The following is a 19164-nucleotide window of genomic DNA, read 5'->3' as shown; positions in this document are numbered from 1 at the left end:
ATGAGCTACCAGCACCTCTGATTGCAAACTGCTGTGTAGGAATTGTTCAGGGCAATGTGTATGACTGTGAATTTTTCCAGTGCTGGGATAATTTTTTCAAGTTCCCTTGGCTCCTCCATCTCAGGCCCTGGGGATGCTTGCACAGGCTCTGGAGTCCTCCAGGGCAGAATCCATCAGCAGAATGACACCTCCTAAACCCCAGCAGACTTTGTTCATGGATGGGCTGGAGGAGTCAGTTTGGGCAAACTGCATCAAGTTCAACAGTGCCAAACGCACATGGGTCAGGGCAATCCTAAACACAACCCCAGGATGGGTGTGGAATGTCTGTAGAGATCCCTGAGGAGCAGGAGCTGGGGGTGTTGGGTGAGGAGAAGCTGAGCAGGAGCCATCAAACCCCCCCTGTCCTGTGCTGCATCCCCAGAGTGATCCCAGCAGGGCCAGGGAGGGGATTGTCCCCTCTGCTCTGCTCTGGGGAGACCCCCCTGGGGTAAAGCTGTGTCCAGCTCTGGGGTCCCCATCAGCAGAAGGAGACGGAGCTGTTGGAGCCAGTGCAGAGGAGGCCCTGGAGCTGCTGGGAGGGCTGGAGCAGCTCTGCTCTGGAGCCAGGCTGAGAGAGTTGGGGGTGTTGAGGCTGGAGAAGAGAAGGAGAAGGGAGAAGGGAGAAGGGGGAAGGAGAAGGAGAAGGAGAAGGAGAAGGAGAAGGAGAAGGAGAAGGAGAAGGAGAAGGAGAAGGAGAAGGAGGAGAAGGAGAAGGAGAAGGAGAAGGAGAAGGAGAAGGAGAAGGAGAAGGAGAAGGAGAAGGAGAAGGAGAAGGAGAAGGAGAAGGAGAAGGAGAAGGAGAAGGAGAAGGAGAAGGAGAAGGAGAAGGAGAAGGAGAAGGAGAAGGAGAAGGAGAAGGAGAAGGAGAAGGGAGAGGGAGAAGGAGAGGGAGAAGAGAGAAGGAGAAGAAGGAGAAGAGAGAAGGAGAAGAAGGAGAAGGAGAAGGAGAAGGAGAAGGAGAAGGAGAAGGAGAAGGAGAAGGGAGAAGAAAAAGGTCTCATGTCACAATCAAATGACTGTAAGAGATGAACAGTGGCTTGATGACAAGACAGGGTAATGAGTGGTTATTGCATTAGCCTTTCACCTTTTTGAGATTTGAGTTTACAGAATCCCAGGATGTTTAGGTTGGAAGAGCCCTCCAAGCTCATCCAGTCCAACCTTTGACCAACACCAGCACCAACCACTAAACCCTGTCCTTAAGGACCAGCTCCAAATGCCTTTTAAATGCCTCCAGGGATGGGGACTCCACCACTCTCCTGGGCCATTCCAATGCCTGACGACCCTCTCAGTGACAAAATATTTCCTAACACCCAGCCCAAAGCTCCCCTGGCACAGCTTCCATCCCTTCCCTCTGCTCCTATCCCATCCCTCAGGAGCAGAGGCTTTTTCCCTCCTCCCTCCACCCTCCCTTGAGGCAGCAGCACAGAGCCATCGGGTCTCCTCTCACCTCCTCCAGACCCCTCAGCCCCTCACAGGATTTGTGCTCCCTCATGTGCTTTATTGCCGTTCTCCGCACACTCCCGTGTGTGTGGGGTTGGGGCTCGCAGCACCCTGGACTGCTGGGAGGTGTCCCTGCCCCTGAGAGCAGAGGTTTTGGGGTGCGATCCCCCCACATCCCCCCGACCCCCATCCCTCCCCTCACCGACCCCCTCGCTGCCTCCCTCAGACTCCCCCTGAAGCCACGCCCCCCTCAAACCACGCCCCTTCAGACCCGCTCCCCCTCAAGCCCTGTTCCCCTCAAGCCCCGCCCCCCGCCCTCCAGCCCCGCCCCCGTCCCCCCTCGGGCCAATGGGCGCGGGGCGGCGTCGCGCGGGGCGGTCGGCGGGATGGCGGCGGGAGGCGGCGGCGGCGGCGGCGGTGGCGGAGGCGGAGGGGGCGCGTAAGATGGCGGAGCTGCAGGAGGGTCGGCGGTACGGCCTGTCCTGCGGGGGACGGCCGCCCAACATCACCGCCATGCACGTCAAGCTGACCGAGACCGCCCTGCGGGCCATGGAGAGCTACCAGGAATACAAAGTGAGCGGCGGGGAGCGGCGGGCTTGGGCTGGGCGTCTCTTAGGTCCCCTTTACGCGGGGTGCGCGGGGCGCCGGGACCCCCCTCAGCACCCCATCCCTAGATCCTTCACCCCTCCGCAACCTTCCCCCCGGTCCCGGTCCGCACTGACCCCCGGTTCTCTTTCCCGGGTGTAAGTTGAAGGTTGTTGCGCTTTCCCCTGCGCGGTGACACTCCGCAAACTTTCCGCGGGGTTTCGGCGAAGCCCTCGGCGGAAAGTCGCCAGTTGACCCTGTTCCGCGTGTTTTTTTGCGGTGGGGTGCGGTGTGCGGGGGGTCAGCCCCGTCGGCGGGTGTTGTCGGGGATCCCCCGCGGGGGTTGCGGGAGGCGGGGAACCGGCGCTGCCTCCCCAAAAGTGACTCAGGTATTTGATATCCGCAGCCGCGGTGCCGGCAGCCTTGACAGCTCATTTGGAGTCGTTAATTAATTCAGGACGAACGAGTTCTGCCCTCTCCTAGAAAAGGGTTGTGTTTTTCTGGATGGGTTTTGTTCCGGTTCGTTCCGTTTCTCCCCGCAGCCGGTGGGATGCAGGGAGGGATGGGGAAGGCATCCCCTGGGGTGATAATGCCCTCCGGGGGACTAAACTCCTTTATTTAATTTTTTTTTCTTTTTTTTGAGGTGGGGGGGGGTGTGTTCCGTGCTTGAAATTTCGTAACGGGGAGCGGGGACCCCCAGGGGTTGCGTGCAGGAGGGTGATGGATGCTGTGGGGTTGCAGTGTTGGGATGCATGGCAAGTTGGAAATTGTGCTGACAGTTTTTATTAGTAATAAAACTGCTGTCTTCACTGCAGGTAAACACGTCTTGGCAGAGGCTTAATTATTTCTGATTTGTGAAACAACTTGGGTAAATGATTTACCTGTGTTGTGTTTTGTTTTTCTAAGCTAGGATCAATTCCTAAAGTTAATGTGATTTTACATGAAAAATAGTTAATACATGCCTAATGACCTCAATATTGCAAACTGAGCAAAGAGCAATTTGTAATCATTCTGATCAGAAAAATAATTGAATTCTTCTCCCTGGTTTACTTTTTTTTCATCTCCCTAACTGTAAATGAGACTTGGACTCTTCCTGCAGGTCCTTCCACAGTCCGGTGCTGCCTGAGTGTGGATGTGGAAGAATAATGGAATATAAAAGTTTCAAGCTCTGCTGTTCTAGTCTCTGGGGTTTCTGGGTTTGAAAAGGCTCAGGTTTTGTACTCTTCAGCCTAATCACACACTTTCAACTTTAACACGGGTAGACGAGGACTCCATGGGCACTGATAAAGAAGTGATCCTCTGACCTGTCCTTGGAGATGCTTTTTGGTTTGTTTTATTAATATTTGGCAGAATATCAGCATCTGGGAGGGGAGGGGGGGTAGGGAGAAGAAACTGTCCCTTTCTGTGTCCTCTGTTTTAAATAACTCCAGCTGTGATCTGCTATCATCTGTCCCGTGCTGCAGGTGGGCAGGAGTGATGTTTGTAGCTCATGATTCCTTCCTTCCCTCTGCCTTAATGCACAGCTCCTCTGCTGACCCATTCCAGTTCTGACTGGGCTACTGAAAAATTTGCACTTAAAATTGTTCAAAAGGCTTAAAATTTTTAGCTGGGGAGACCTGGGTAAAGCAGTAAAGGGAATGAAAGGAAGGTAACCTGCAGTCCTGCTGCTGCCCGTCTCCTGTGCTGGGGATCTTACCTGTTACGTGACAGCAGTTCCATGGCAGAAAGCATGCAGAGGTGAGAAATCAAGGATAACTCCCTGCTTACCCCATCACCTCTAGCACCTAGGCAGCAGGTAATCAGACTCTGTATCCTTAATTGCTTGATACTCACATTTAAGTAGCATGCATAAAGAACGGAGCTCTTGCTCCTTGTTGACTCTGCTAAGGATTTTCCTGGCTGGCATGACAATGAAGACTCAAAAGACTCTTGAACTCTTAAGGTAAAAAGATCTAATTCCACCTCCACCTTCAGAAATACAGAACAGAGGTTGTTTCCCTTCAGTTAATTTCTGCAGCTCGGTACTGTTAAGGGAAATCCTGACTGCACAGGATTTCCATGATGCTGGAAAAGGTGCCCTCCATCATCATGGTCTGGGGTCTGCTGGATTTAGATGGTGGAGGACATTCTTCTTGCCTAGATTTCCTCTGACAACATCAAGAGCATGCTTTAAGGTCCATGAGCATCATCCATGGAAGTATTAATTTAAAGCATGGCTAATTGTTTTGTTGGGTTTTTTGTTTTTTTAATTTCTGTTTAGGAGGGAGTACTACTCAGGCTTTGGTTGCTTCAGTGCCCTGTGTTGCTCTCAGAGGTCAGAGTTGCAGGAGAGAGCAGCAAAAAGTGACAAGATGACTTTTCCCTGGTGCAGCATCTGCATCCCATGGGTGGGCAGGGTGTCCCATGTCCTGATCCAAAAGCAGGGCTGAGCAGCCTTGGGCAGAGACATTCCTGCTGATGGGATGCTGCTCCATGGATCCAGCTGCTCTGGGATCTGGCTGCTGCTGGACATGGCTTTGCTGACCCTGGTACATCACCTGCCTTTCCCTTCTGGAATTGCCCCCCTGGGACTTTTTTTGAACCCAGTTACTTGGCTGAGGTGTTCCTGTGTTTCTTTTACAGTGGGATAGTGCTGGGTGGAGAAGCACAGGAGCTCAGGTGGAGGGAGGGCACAGGGGATAAGTGGTGGGAGCAGAACCTCCCTTTTTCAGTGGCACCTCACTGATAAGATTAGCTCAAGTTATAGCATGCAGCTCCACCCTCTGTGCAGAAAACAGCCCAGCAGAAAAAGAAAAAACACTTTTTGATGGCTGAGCCCATAACACTGCCATTCTATGTGGTCCTTGGAAGCCATATAAAGAGAACTGGCTAAGCAGAAAGGGAGTAATTTTACCTGGACCGTGTGGACCTTCCCATCTGGCTTGGCTGCAGTGTATAATTCCACTCTCTCTGGTGGTGGCCTGACCTAATCTGCTGACCACCCTGCAGCAGGTCAGAGGATATTGTATTGAAAAGTGTCTGCAGGGCTGCCTCCAACTGATATGCTCTTTTTGCAGAATTAATGTCCATCTACAGCCACTTTTCAGCTGTGCTTCTCCAGGTAAAAGCAGCTGAAGGGGTGTATTTTATTTTGCATGCTGTTAAAGGTCCTGGCCTGCAAAATCTGAGCTTTTCAAACCAAAGGGTAACTGTGACTCTCAGGAATCTGTTTTGTATTTACAGTTTTACTCTTCAAACAGCCATTGGGGTGTTCCAGCTGCAGAGCTGCTGAGTCAGTAAGCTTCTGAAATGCAATCTTTGCCTGGTGTTCCCCTCCTCTAAGCAACTAAAATGGAGCTGTAGGGTTCTGCAACATTTCATTTACCAGGGTCAGATTTTTCCATGGCTTCTGTCTGCCTCAGTTGGCCAGGATTTGGGCTGAGAGTTGGCAAACTCATTTGTTTTTAAGGTTTGTCCTTTTAGGGGAGCTCTGGTGATGTCTTGCTGGAAGGAGGATGTGCTTCTTCTCACAGATGGGGCAAAAATCTGTAAGTTTTCTTGTTTTCTTTTTTCATTTTTTTTTTTTTTCTAATGAGCTCTCAAGTGGACACCGTGCTAAGCTTTAAGCTTGCAAGGCACTATAGCTCTGCTGTATTTAGATTAAGTTGCACAAGGGTGGGCACCTGTGGTGGGGAGATGCTCCCTGAGGTGAGCTGTTGGGGTGTTAATGTGAGTCTTGGCTGGAGGAGGGACTAAAGGTGATGACACAAAAAAGAGAAATGCAGGCTGGAGTTCACTGGGAGTGGTGGAGAAGACTGGAAGCAAGAGCTGGAGTTTTGGGTGGGCTGTGTTTGGTTGGGTATCACCCCAACCTGTCTCCAAGGGAAGGGAATGGGGTGAGGTGAGGAAGCAGGGAGGAAAGTCGTGGTTGGAAGTGGTGCAGGGAAGAGGCTGAAGATGATCCAAGGACAGGAGGATGCAGGAGAGCCTGGTTCAGAGTCTGGTTCCTGCAGGGCACTTCCAGAGCCTGAGCAGAGCTGGGAGAGGCCAAGTCTTTCCCTCCTGCCTTTGGCACAGAAATGAAAATCTGCCACTGGCCTGTTTGCCACCAATATCCAGGCTGCTGGAGGGTGATTTTCAGCCTGTGACAAAGAAGGGATGTGCCTGTGTGACATCTCCCAGTCCAGGTACGTGGAGGGAGAGCTGATGTTAAGCTGTGAGTGTATTTTAGTTTGTTTTCTTGAAAAATAAAGATTGCATGTATCCTTTATGTATGAAGTAGCTGATAATGCAGAGTTAAGTGATCCAAGGAAGACAAGTATTCATTATAAATAAATTTTCCACAATGGCTGTTGATTGCGAGCTCTTTTTAAGCTCTTTCCCTATGGCACCAAGGCTTGGGTGATGTCACTCTGCTTGTTTTTGTGTTGTTGCTGACTTCTGGGTCTGATGTCAAACAGATCTGTTGGGGGGAGAAGGGGAAATCATAACCCCTGCAGTTTCTCTGGGGTGTCTGGGTGGCAGCTGTAGTGCTGCCAGTGGCATTGATGCCTTCCCTTCCCACAGAATTCCTGGGCTGTCTAACACACAGGAGTGCCCTGAATAAATTAGAGGTCTGGTATGGAGTGAGTAAGATGTGTATCCTGTTTCAGGTGTCAAGAAGGTTGTGGCTGATGAGACATGGGACTGCAACAAAAGCTTAGGGCAGTTAAACCACTGTTCTCTCAAAGGTGATGAATTGGTGCCATCCTGGATGGTCCAGGATGACTTAGAGGGTCCTTTGTCTGCTCCCTGCATGAGGGATCACTGGAGACACAACTGACTTGTATGTCCAGGGTGAAATTATTTTCAGATGGTTTCAACTGATGTGGGGTTTCACCACTTCTGGAAGAAGAAGGTGCTTTTCCACTTCTTGCCATTGGAGAGAGTAACCATTTCACTATTTTGGGGAGGAATGTCTTCTTCTAGGTAAGCAAATTGAATGAGGTTATGGAAGAAACCCACAAGTGCTGGAGGGAATCAGTAGGAAAGGAGCCAGACCTTCCTGATCCAGGCACCGTGGGCTGTTGAGCAGCTGATGGCTGTGCTGTCAGAACACAGCTCTGTTTCCCAGGAGAGAGAAGCAGATCAATGTGCCAGCACCTCCACCACTTCCCCTTTCCCAGATCTGCTGCAGTGTCAGTGCTGTAGCTCCAGGGGATGGGGTGAGCTGATGGGATGCTCCAGGGAGGCTCATTCCTCTCCACATCTCTATGCTGCTTCTGACCAGCCCTGGTGCCTACCAGCAGTCTGGTTTTGGCACCAGGTGGCAGGATGCTCCTCTGGGCATCATTCCTCATGTAGGTGGCCACTGCTGTGTGCTGGTTGTGGGTACAGTCAAAGGTGAGAAGGCAAAGTGCAAAAATGCAAAGGGTCTCAGGGAAAATCACAGCTTGGGACTTTTTACATCTGGCATCCCAAAACTACAAGGTAATGCAGGTTATGGTCATCTCCTTCAGCTCCTGCTGGTGAAATGGTACAAGTGCCTCCTGATGGTGAATAGGAGGATAAATACACTGCTCTTATTTGTGAAGGATAGAAATGCAGAATGCCAGGTTGGAAGGGACCTCCAAGATCATCTGGTCCAACCTCTCTAGGTAGGAACACAGTCTGGATGCAATGGCCCAACACCTTCTGAAGCTGAATCTTAAATATGTCCAGTGCTCTGGGATCCACCACTGCCCTAGGGAGGCTTTTCCAATGTCTGACTGTTCTGAGAGTGAAACATTTTCTTCTGGTGTCCAGTTCTTCTCAGGAATGACTTGTACCCCTCACCCTTGTGGTGAAAAGGCAATCCCCACCTTCCTGGTAGCCATCCATCAGATACTGGACCATGGTGGTGAGGTGTCCTCTGGCCCTTCTCTTCTCCAAACCCAGTTCCTTCAGCCTTTCCCTGTCCTCTTGGTGTGATGAAGATCACTGTGTCTCTAGGGTTTGTGTAGTAAGCAGGTGGTGAAACTTTGTGATAAAGGTTTTTCCCTGTTTTTTAATTCCCTGCTTACTAAGTGCTGTCCAGCTCGTGTGAAAACATTTAATATTAAAACAAGACCAAAGAAAACAAAACCCAAACAAACAAAAAACCCCAAACAAGCCAGCAACAAAACAGTGTCACTCCAAAATTAATCAGGATGGATCCACCAAAGGGGCTGAATTGCTCTTGTCTCTCCATATCCACCTGTGGAGATGTCTCTGCCACTCCACAACGTGGGTTTTCTCAGTGTATTGTGCATGTGGACATCAGAGCTGGTGATCTGAACTTGGGTTCCTTGGGGCAGCATGGTGTGACAGATGTGTCTGCAGTCATTCACTGAGCTTTGGGAGTGCAGGTAGTCCTTACAAATGTGTTTTTCCTTCTCCTTGAGTGAAGAAAATACAATATAATACACAAATATAATTTTACATAACTAATATAGTCTCAATTACACATGACATACTATTGAGTTGTCATAATGCATAGCATAAAATAGAATTCCTCAGCATAAGTTGTGCTGTCCATGGCCATGCTCTGGGTTGGCAGGTGACTTTTTTTGGGCTCAGTGGGTGGCTCAAAGCCCAGAGGCAAGGGAGAGAAGCTCCTGAAAGGAGAAGGGATGGGGAAGTCCTTAGGGTGGCCTTGTTAGAGAGCCTTGCCTTGCTCTGTCCTCCTACATAATGCAGAGCTCTTTAAAAATTACCAAAGCATGTGAAATTTTTTTATTATACATCACAATCTCTAATGTGCTGATACAAAGGCATCTTCTGTGCACTCTTGACTCAACGTGCCTGAAAGACAGTAGATAATTGGCTTCATGTACAAGGGTGGTGCCTTTTAAATATCTGAGTTATTTGCAGTGTGCCATGTGTGTACACACATCTTGGGTCTTGCCAGCAGATGCAGTTCCCTGCCCAGACTTAATATTAAAGCAAAATTCTGGACCTGGAGAAGAAAGCCAGCCAGTTCTTGAGCTTTTGCACCCCAAATTAGAGATTTAAGACCTGACTGTCACAGATCCTCTAGCTATATTTTTTTTTTCCCTTATCTTGAGCAAAATCTTAGTATGCAAATCAAGGGTAATTACCTAAATGAAGTGTGCCTGGAGCTTTTTGTAGCTTGGTTTTCAGCTGAGCTGAGGGATGATTATTCCTACTCCCTAGTGAAGTGATGCTTTAGCTTGCTTGGGGTTCTCAGTTTTTCTGGGATTGCTTCTTTGGATCTGTAAGGTGAGACTCTGGAGTTGATGTTCCAGCTGTGGGATTGTATGGGTTTCAGGTTTGCACCATTCCAGACATTTTTGGCTGAACTGGCCAAGTGTGCAGAGGTGGGGTCTGGCTTAGTGGTGGCTCTTCAAGGTGGAAGTAAGACCCTCTCTGATTTCCCAGCTGTCACTCCTGGAGCCTTGTGTTTCACTTAACATATTCAGCAGTGGTCTGGAGAAAGTATTGAGATGTAAAAGCTTGGAGGTGGTATTTGATTATTCAGGTGATCAGAAAGTGATGCTGAGGAGCTCCGGGAAGACCTTGGATTGGTGGCAAAAAGAGGTGGCAGATGAGCTTTTCACCACAGGTAAAGTAGTGTGTAGGGGAAAAATAATCTCTGCATGACATCAAGCTTGAAATGGGCATTTCCAGACAGAGGGTGAGACATCTCAGAGATGCTCTTTCCAGTCCTCAGAAAGCATTCCTTCATTGCCCATCAGCAGCCAGAACATCCCAGAGCATCTGGGAGAGTGGTCCAGGTGATGATGGAGAGGGTCCCCTTGGAGCTGTGTGAAGCTCCTGGGCACCAGCCAGAGGCAGCTGATGGAACCAGCAGGTAAAAGTAAAGCAGGAGGGGCTGTCCCCCAGCTGGGTGGTGGACTTCAGCACCTTCCTGTTGTAGCAGACCAGGGGCAAGGCAGAGTTGGCATTTTCAGAGAGGAACAAGACTGAATTATTGGACAGCAAGTGTGTAAATGGATGCAGAACAGGGCTAATGAGGGATGTGCCCTCTAACTGTAATTTTGGATAAATGGAAGGGGTTGCCAAGGTTGAGGCCTCATCCCTGGAGATGTTCAAAGTGAGGTTTGAGGATGCTCTGAGCACCCTGATCTAATGAGGGAGTTGGAGTGGATGACCCTGAGAGGTCCCTTCCAATCCATGTCATTCTGTGACTCTGTGATTCCGTGGTTCTGTGATTCTGTGATGCTCTTAATGAGGGTGTGAGGTGGGGAATGAGCACAGGGGAGCAGTGGGACTGTGTTCTCCTGCAGAGAGCTGCTCCTCCAAAACTTCCACACTCTTCCCTGCCAGAAAAGAAAGGCAGAAGAAGCAGTGGGTGATCCTGGGGGTGCAGAGGGAAAGGGGAGTTTGGAGAAGTGCTTCCTGCATCCCTGCTGAAGCCCAGGCTCTGTCTGGTGACTCTTCAGAGCAGTTGGATCATTGGACATGGAGAGGAAAGAAGATCTGGCTGAAGAGCCAAGGTCCTCTGCTCCCTGCTGCAGCAACCTGCCACCCCAGGCCTGCCAGGGGGTAGGTGAGACTTTCTGCTTGGTGCCCTGATAAGTTCAGGGTTTTTTCTTAATGGTTCTTCACACTGGAGGAGGGGAGATGGCTGATTATACCAGCAAGGTTTCTCCAGCTCAAAAAACCAACTTTTCCTTTTTTCTGTGCTGGATAAGCAGATGGGGACATTTCTAGTGTCCAGCTCAGCTCACTTCTAAAACTGTTCTGTCTTTAGATTTGTGGCAGCAGGTTGTTTCAGGATTTCAGGCTGTACCTCATGTTGGTTGCTGCTTAGCTTGAGATAGTGTATGAGCCACTGATTGTGGAAAAACAAGCATGGTCATTTGTGGAGACCCCAGATGGGAACTCTGTGGGAGCCCTCTGTGGGATTTTGTGGTGTTGGGTGATGCTGAGCACCAGGTGAGGCTCAGGTTGGTCCTGCACTCTTGCTGACACCCTCCTGAGCATCTTCATCTCTTTGCCCATCCCTGCACAGGGAGTGTTGTGCTGGGTGAGATGGATTTTACTGCAAAAGGGCAAGAGGAGTGCAAGGGAAGGAGGAGGAACCTGTGGCTGGAGGGAGGAGAGGACAGGTTGGACCTAATTCATCTTTCCAGTGTTGCTGAGTCCTGCATGCTCCCACATTGCACCTAAATTTTAAGTGCACGAGCACTTTTGCTGGAATAAGGTCTGTATTCATTTAGGATTTCATCCTTTGGTGCAACTTGTTCAGTGTGTTTGCAGTGGGCTGGCAAACTCCCTGTGGACAAAGGCAAGCAAATGGAGCTAGTCAGCATAGCTGCCCTGTGTTCTTGTGTCCAGCAGAATAATTTCAGGGCTCAGTAAAGCTGAGCAAGGTCAGCATTGCTGCTAAAATAGGATATTCTTACCAGTGGGGTCCTGCTGGCACTGGTGGTATTGTCCTTTGGGCTGTGCCAAGAAGCAGATCTGACCAGAAGCCAGAGAGGAAAGTAGTTTCCAACTAACAAGCTCCTTGATTTTATTTTATTTTTAAATTATTCCCACCCCTCTGTACAATTGCCAGTCCCCATGGGCTGTGGTGTCAGCAGAGAAGCAGTGCAGGACCCTTCCATCCTCCCAGGTCAGAAGCAGCCTGCACTTGTTGCTGTGGAGCAGTGGAGACAAGGAGCTTTTGTTGGTTTTGGCCATATTGCCTTTTTTCCTGGCAGGTACCTAGGTGGTGAAGCAAGGATTGCTTGTGGGAACTCAGAAGCTTCTTTTTTTTATTTTTATTTTTATTCTTGGAGCCAGTTTGATTGTACAAAATTTCCTTTTGTTTCTAAGGTTGGAAAGGACCTCAAGGATCATCTGGTCCAGCCTTTCCAGCTAGGAACATGGTTTAGGTGTGATGGGCCAACACCTTGTCAAGCTGTGCCTCAAATGTGTCCAGTGTTCTGGAATCCACCACTTCCCTGGGGAGGTTGTTCCCATGTCTGACTGCTCCCAGAAAGGAAAATTTTCTTCTGGTGTCCAAGTGGCATCTTCCAAGGAGTCACTTGTACCCATCACCCACTGTCTGTCCCTGGGGACTCCTTGTAAACAGGGAGTCTCCATCTTCCTGGCAGCCACCCCTGGAATGCTGGAATCATGGAATTCCCCCTGATACCCACAACTCAGGTACAAGTAATAATGATGCCCATCAGTAGCCTCCCCAGGAACCAAACCAATCCCAGCCCCAACCAACCAGGACATCAGGGCAGGGATTGGGGTGAGGACAGCACATCATTCTGGACTCCTGCATTTCTGTGGTACTTTGGGATGGGGAGAAGTTTGTTTTTCCCTTTCAGTGCCAGCAGGTGCCATTCCACAGGTTCCAGTGTTTCCTTGGGATCTGCAGGAAGCCTGGAGCTGGTGCTGGCAGCCTGCTGGGGTCTGCATCCTGGCATGGGCACAAGGAGCCCTTGGGTTTGCTGTGGGCACATCTGCCTTCTTTTTCTCTTTTTCTCATGGCAGTTTGTACTTTTCCTCACATTCTAATTATTTTCTTTCTCTTGTAGAATCAGGTGTCTTCTCAACCTTCAATTCAGTTTCAAGGCTCCCAAGGGGTGAGTATTTTGTACTCTTGTTGCTTTGGAAATCTAGTGACAATTTTCACTTATTTAAGAAAATACACAAATGCTACAGACTCCTGTAAGATCTACTTAGAGCCAAACAACTTTCATTGTTTATTTACTTAAGAGTTGTAGCTGAAAGTGTAAGAGAACCATCCTTTTTTGTCTTGCTTTTGTCAGCTTTTAGACTAAATTCTGAAAGCATCAGGAGCAACTTGCAAATTGTGAACTGGACAGTGCAAATTTAATGTGTTAAAATGTTAAAATGTGGTTGGTTTGAAGGTATGAAGCAGATATGCAGTTTTGTGGAGTGTTTTTTTTTTTATAAACTGCAGGTGGTTCTTGAACCTATTTTGAAGCCCCAGGAAAACAAGAGTATTTCAGGAAGATACAAGGCAATGTGGCCTCCTAAAGGCCCCAGCTCCTCCTAAACAATGAATCCATGGTGGAAATTGGGGAACTGAAGCTAGTATTATGTATTGGGGATGATCTCTACATAGAACAATTTAAGATCTAGGGTTTAAAGTCTTAATTTTTATGTTTTTTATGTATCTGTGTAGTGCCTGTGTAGTGATGGAGTGCTGGGAAGGGACAACAGGGATACTCCCACCCATAGATGTGGGACCACAGTCCTGGTCCACTGGTGCTTTTTTTGCTTGTTTTGTTAAGAAAAACCTTTCTTCTTGTAGCTTATATGCAACTGTACTGGCAAACATTTAAACTTATGCTGGCAAAAGAATTTCCTTGCTAGAATAAATAACCACCTTACTCAGGGTAGTCAGGCAGAGCATCTGCACCAGGAGAGAGTGGCAGGGAGCACAGATGGGTCTGAGTTCCTGGTGCCATCAAGACCAATCTGGCAGGTAAATAATGCAGCAAAAGGGACCAGATAGCCTGGCTGATGGGCTTCCTGACCTGCACGTGGTGAGGGATGGAGCAGGAGCCAAGTTCAAAATAAGCTCTTGGAGTATTAATAATTAACCCAGCTGTTGGTGTGAGGTTCTGAAAGTGGAAGAAAACTTACCAGCATGATCTGTCCACCCTGTTCCCCCTCTTCTTCTTCAAAGGTTCACTGCTGCTTTCTCCCATGTTCTCTTGTAGCAGCTTTGAAGCAGTCATTTGCAAGGCTGGAGATGTGAGTAGGCTGAGGGAGACTGAAAAATCCAGGGGGTTGTCAAGAGCTGTCAAAATACAGAGGTCACAAGACTGCTGAAGAGCCACATGTTAACTTACACTGTTGTTTTTCCTGTTTTCTATTTGAAAGTGAATCAAAGGGTGTTCTTTCTCACGATGGGACTCAAGAGGAAGGTCTGCTCCTGTGCCTGTCATCTCTTATGATGCTTTCTGAATCTGTCCATAATTAAGGAAATGCAAAGTAAGGAATTTATTGCTGGAGATTCATAGATCCTGAGTCCCTGCAGTAGGGAGAGAAATGCTAAGGGCATTAAGGCAGGTGGGAAGTAAATTAAAGCAGGGCATTTACCAGTATACATGCAGCACAGGCAATAGCTGAGGATAAAATATAGCCTTATGAAAAAAGGTGCTTTCTTTGCTTGTTTTTATTTAAATATTCCATTTCTGTTTACATACAGCTGAGTCCCAGTTCTGTGGGTGATGGGAAGGGCTGGAGTGGAGAAATACAAGGAAGCTTTCTGGCTTGGGGAGGTTGAAAGTTGTGTTGTATGGGAGAATTAAGAAGAGGAACCTTCACTGGAAGGAGCTAAGGAGCTTTTATTTCATGTATATGTTTAACAAGAAGCTGAGCTTGGTGTCAAAAAGCTTCTACAGTCACCTTGCCAAAAAAAAAAAAAAAAAAGCAAGCTTAATTTTGTGTGTGTGTGTGTATTGCACAGTAGAGTTGTTGCTCTGAAGGGATCTGAAAATTGTTGGAAGTCTGTGGGTACAGAAGGCCCAGCAGCAAATCCAGTGATGCAGTAAGATGATTTGTGTCCAATACCAGCAGAAATCACCTGTGCTTGCTGCACAGTTAGGTGCTAAGTTCCAGAACCTTGCTGGAAGAGCACAGCCAAGATATCTGTGATTTGCTAAGGTACCTGTGATTTAAAAACCAACTTTTGCACCACAGCTGAAGCCAGGCCCTTCAGGGGGAGAACTCTGGGAGCATCCTCCTCCCAAATGGTCCAGATGATCCTGTCTGCTGGTGGCTGAGATAGCTGGAGGACAGAGACTGCAGATCCATCTTTAAGAAACACTTGGTAATTAAAGGTTTTAGAGTACATCTAGGCAGCCTGAGGAGTGTAGCTGCTGGGCTGTGCTAGGAGCAGGAAGCCCTAAGGAATCTGAATAATGGGAATTGGTTTGTGATGGCAGCAGGGACAGGTTTAGAGGGAAAAACAAAAACTGTGTTTTCAGCCCCGTGTGCTTCTGCATGGAGAAGGCTTCAGACAGCCAAGCTCTCCTGCTGTGACCTCCCTCCTGTGTTTCTAACTTTCTCAGACTTGAAAACACCTTTTCTATTGCCTCAGCTTAGTGGTCAGGGCAAACCACAACCCAGAGATGAGAACTGGTTTCTATCACTCCCCACCACCACTCTCCCAGGGGACGATAAAGGGAAGAGAAAAAAAAAAAAAAAAAAAAAGGCTGGGAGTTGTCACTAGAACCAGTTTAGTAGAATGGGGAAGAGGTAGTAATGTGTGAGATAAGGAACAAGTACACAAATACATACAAAACCCAGTACTGGTGATCACAGATAGGAGTGTCCAAGGGTCCAGAGCTCTCCTCAGCACCCAGGGGATTTGGAGCAGGACAAAGAGCAGAAGCCTCTCTCCAAAAACCATCAAGGGAGAAATGCCCAAGAAAGGGCAGAATTTCCCACTCCCCTTACTTTTATAGGGCATGGCAAGAGGTGGGAAGGAACCCTGACCCCTCTGTGTCCTGGCTTTGGGATCCTTCAGGGTCCTGAACACCCTCTCTCTGTATCCTCCAGTTGATACCATGAAATTAGCTTGGCCCCCCATCATTCTGTAACAATTAAAGAGAGAAAAAAATGGTGGCATTCCCATCTCCTGCTGCCATGCATGTGCCTCCACCATCCCACCTTCCCCCAGGAGCACCCAGAACCCATCTGAGGATGAAGATGGAAACTGAAAGAAAGCCTTCTCCCTTAGGGTTATCCATGTGTGTACAGGTCAGCATGAGTAAGTACACTAAGATGTATGAATTTGAAATAGTTTATGAATAGTAAAATATTTTTTTTTTTTTTCAAGGCAGCCATGTGTGGTCACATTATTTCTGTAGAAAGGCATTTTAATTTACTTTTTGAAAGGGACATTTCCCATTTCTGTGCTGTAGTGTAGACATGGTGGAGCAGGAGGTTTAGTTCTTGAAGGAAAAAGTATTTTTGCAGGACTGCTAGTATTAAAATGAAAGCAATAAAAAAAAATAGGGCTGGAATAGTTTTTGTGGTGCAGTTTTTTGAAGTTTCAAAGTGGAGGGGTAGGTTTCTGGAGCACTTTTTTCTCCGTGAAGGTGCAGGGTGTACATCTGCAGCAAGGCAGATGAAGGAGCAAAGTTTTAATCTCAGGAGGAAGCTTGCCTGGGCAGAAGGCACTGAAGCACAGATCCAAATGATGCCAGGACAGAAATGATCCCTCTTGAGATTTATAGAAGTAGAAGTTAGGTGGAAAACAGCAGGGATGTCCCTGCTGGGCAGATTGATGCCCTTCCCCAGTAGCAGGGGTTTGCCTCTTGGCAAGTAAAGCATTGCTGTAAAGAAGCTGTGAGTAATCTTCAGCTCAGAAAATGGGTTAATTGGAAATATCTCTTAAAAAAAAATAGTTGGAGCCTAACCTGGAGGGCCCTGCAGCTGTTAATTATGAAATCATTCAATCCTGTTGTGGGGAGGCTTGTGGCTGGGTGCTGGTGTGGATGCAGACATGGCAGGAAGCAGACCAGCTGCCAACTGCTTTATCCTTAAAAGTAAGGTTTTGGGAGAAAAGCACTGGTGAGATGGCAAGGTTGGAATGATTCTGAGAGGAGACAAAGGAGTGGGAGGATTTGAGTGCATCTGCTCAGCAGAGGCACCTAAAAATTGGGTGCTCATGTCAGCCTGATGACGTGATGCTGTACCATGGAAGGGCAAGAGGAGAGAGTACATGCACTCAGAGATTAGGTGACTCAGGTTTGGAGAACAAATGAAGTCTGGCCTGATTTGAGGGGACTGTAACACAGGGTATTACCAGGGACAATCATAGAATTGACTGAAGATGACCATGTCCAACCCATCAACCCAGGGGGCAAGGAAAAAATCATCCCATTAGAGAGCATGTCCTGAGGTGCCTCATCTACACAGGCTTTTGAACACCTCCAGGGATGGTGACCCCACCACCTCCCTGGGCAGCCCATTCCCACCCCTGACCACTCTCTCAGTAAAGAAATTCTTCCTTATATCTCTTCTAAACCTCCCTGGTGCAGCCTCAGACCATTTCCTCTGGTCCTGTCACTGTTCACTTGAGAGAAGAGCCCAGCACCCACCTCCCTGCAGCCTCCTTTCTCATCCTCTTCTCCAAACTGAACATTCCCATTTCCCTCAGCCTCTCCTTGTAGGATGAGGTCAGGTTGGTGAAGCAGGACCTGTTGTTTCCTGAGCCCATGCTGTCTGTGCCTGAGTCTGCCCTGGCAAAGAGGAGGACTGAACTGACAAAAAGTTCTGACCCAGGGAAAATTGAGTGAGTCTGCACAGGAGAAAATTGTAGAAGCTGTTGATTGAGCTAATGGAAGGGATGAAAGTCAAGGGCCTGAGTAGTTCCATTAGATATTCTCTATTAGTGAGTGCATTATGTAGTGAGAACCTGCAAGCCAGTTGGAGGATGCAGAGTTTCCAAGTGGCACTGTGAAACAGGCAGCAGAGGGTCAGGAGTGGCTTGACACTCATCCTAAAGTGCTCCAGCCTGGCTGGTGGTGATGGTGGGAACAGGTCACAGCTGTGGGTTTTCCAGGAAAATTCTCATTGCAGAGGGGAGAGAGGCAGGGACAGGGTCCCCCTGTGTGCTGTAGAGTTTTGCCCCAGGTTTCACAGCTGCTTGGTGTGAGCTTGAGTTCATCTGAGTTTGAGCCTTTGAGTTCTTCTGTCACTTCAGGGTTGAGACTCACTTTCACCCAGGAAGACTCCGAAGTGCTCTCTCCATCCTTTTGCTTCCAAACAACACACAGTAAGAACACTTACACCATTTTATCCTGAAGTCTCAAATTTCTGAAGCATAAAAGCTGTCATGTGCACTGCTGCACTTACAGACACTTCTCTTTGCCCTCTGGTGCAAAAAAAACACTTCTTGGTTTCTGCTTTTGCTACTCATGCTCTAGGAAGGGAGAGCAGTTCTGCTAATGCTCTTGCTGTCCATTTGCTGCAGAGATGTTGTTCATGAAGATGGTATAGAGGAAAACTTTTTTTTTTGTTGTTAAGAGAGCTTTCTGTAATTTTCTATGTATTATAAATTCCTGTAGTTTTCCATAATTTTCTGCAAGATACCCTGCAGTGTGGGACTGGCACAGTGTGGGAAGCAGCAGGTCATGGAGTTCTGCTGGTTGCTGCTCCTTAGGTTGACTTCACACCTCATCAGATTACCCTGACACTGTGAAGAGTCTCACCTAATAGTTCTGTCCTAAAAAAGGTTACATCAGTGATGGAGATACAGGTACTTGAAAATTAGCCTATCCTTCAGTACATAACTCAGGTAAAAAATCTGCCACGGGGTGAAGATTCTGGGTGTTGATTAGATTTGTCTCTGAATCATATGCAAGGATAGGTGATAATGTTTTCTTTGTTAGCCTAGAGCAGAGGCTGAAAGAAGATTTCTTGCAGCTGCCATCCATTAGGATCTTCTTGGCCTCTCCTGTCTTTTCAGCATGGATCTAGAAAATAGGGGGTTTGCATCTCCTTCAGTATAGAGTGATGTGTTTGGCATTAAGAGTAAGACTTCCTGCATGCTTTTTTTAAAATAATGCGAATTCTTTATGCTAAAGAACCAATTACTGAATTCCCAGAACTGGAAAATAACTGCAATAGCTTCTGACACGACCTTTTTCACAAGTCACCTTTGACAAACTCCACTTAATACGAGGTGGTTTTGTTAAAGTTGTTTTGTTTTTTTTTTTTCCCTTAACCAGGAAAGAAGGCTGAAAATGGTACAGATGGTAAAGCAGTGTCAGAAGGCATCTGTGGAGAGGCAATGTAGGAGGAAAGAATTTGAAACAAAGAGCTGTTCCCTACAGAGCCTGCTGGGGAGATGTCTTCACCTGTCTATGGCTTAGCTGTACCTTAGCCTGGTTTTTTGTCCCTTCAGGGAGATATTGTTGTGAACTGTGTTCAGATAAACCAGAGTCTGGTGACTTTTTGGATGAGGTGTGCAAATATACAACTTCTCTTCAGGGTCTTTGCTGGTCAGAAATGCTCCCTTGCTGCTAGGCAGTACAGCAAATTTCTGTTTGCTGTGTTGTATTCCCTGAGCCAGCCAGGATGCTCTTGATACCTGGGAGAATCAAAAGCAGCTTCTGGAACACATGTGCTGACCATGGTCTTGCAATGATGCTT

General features: G+C 47.9%; 1 protein-coding gene across 2 annotated transcripts in view; it reads left to right on the top strand.

The window, feature by feature from the left end:
- The first annotated feature begins 1835 nt into the window (after positions 1-1835).
- The window catches only part of ELL2 (elongation factor for RNA polymerase II 2), a 39580-nt gene continuing 22251 nt past the window's right edge, over positions 1836-19164 (top strand). The window contains exons 1-2 of one of the 2 annotated variants that reach the window (XM_071730172.1): positions 1836-2052; positions 12561-12608. In XM_071730172.1, the coding sequence (XP_071586273.1) occupies positions 1924-2052; positions 12561-12608 (177 nt within the window). In that variant the 5' untranslated portion in view covers positions 1836-1923. Of the gene's footprint in view, positions 2053-10414; positions 10570-12560; positions 12609-19164 lie in introns of those variants that run through there. The other variant, XM_071730173.1, reaches the window with a different exon arrangement.

Source organism: Heliangelus exortis, chromosome Z, assembly GCF_036169615.1.
Source record: "Heliangelus exortis chromosome Z, bHelExo1.hap1, whole genome shotgun sequence".
NCBI lineage: Eukaryota > Metazoa > Chordata > Aves > Apodiformes > Trochilidae > Heliangelus > Heliangelus exortis.
The sequence above is the reverse complement of the archived record's forward strand: the minus strand, read 5'-3'. Positions and strand labels throughout refer to the sequence as shown.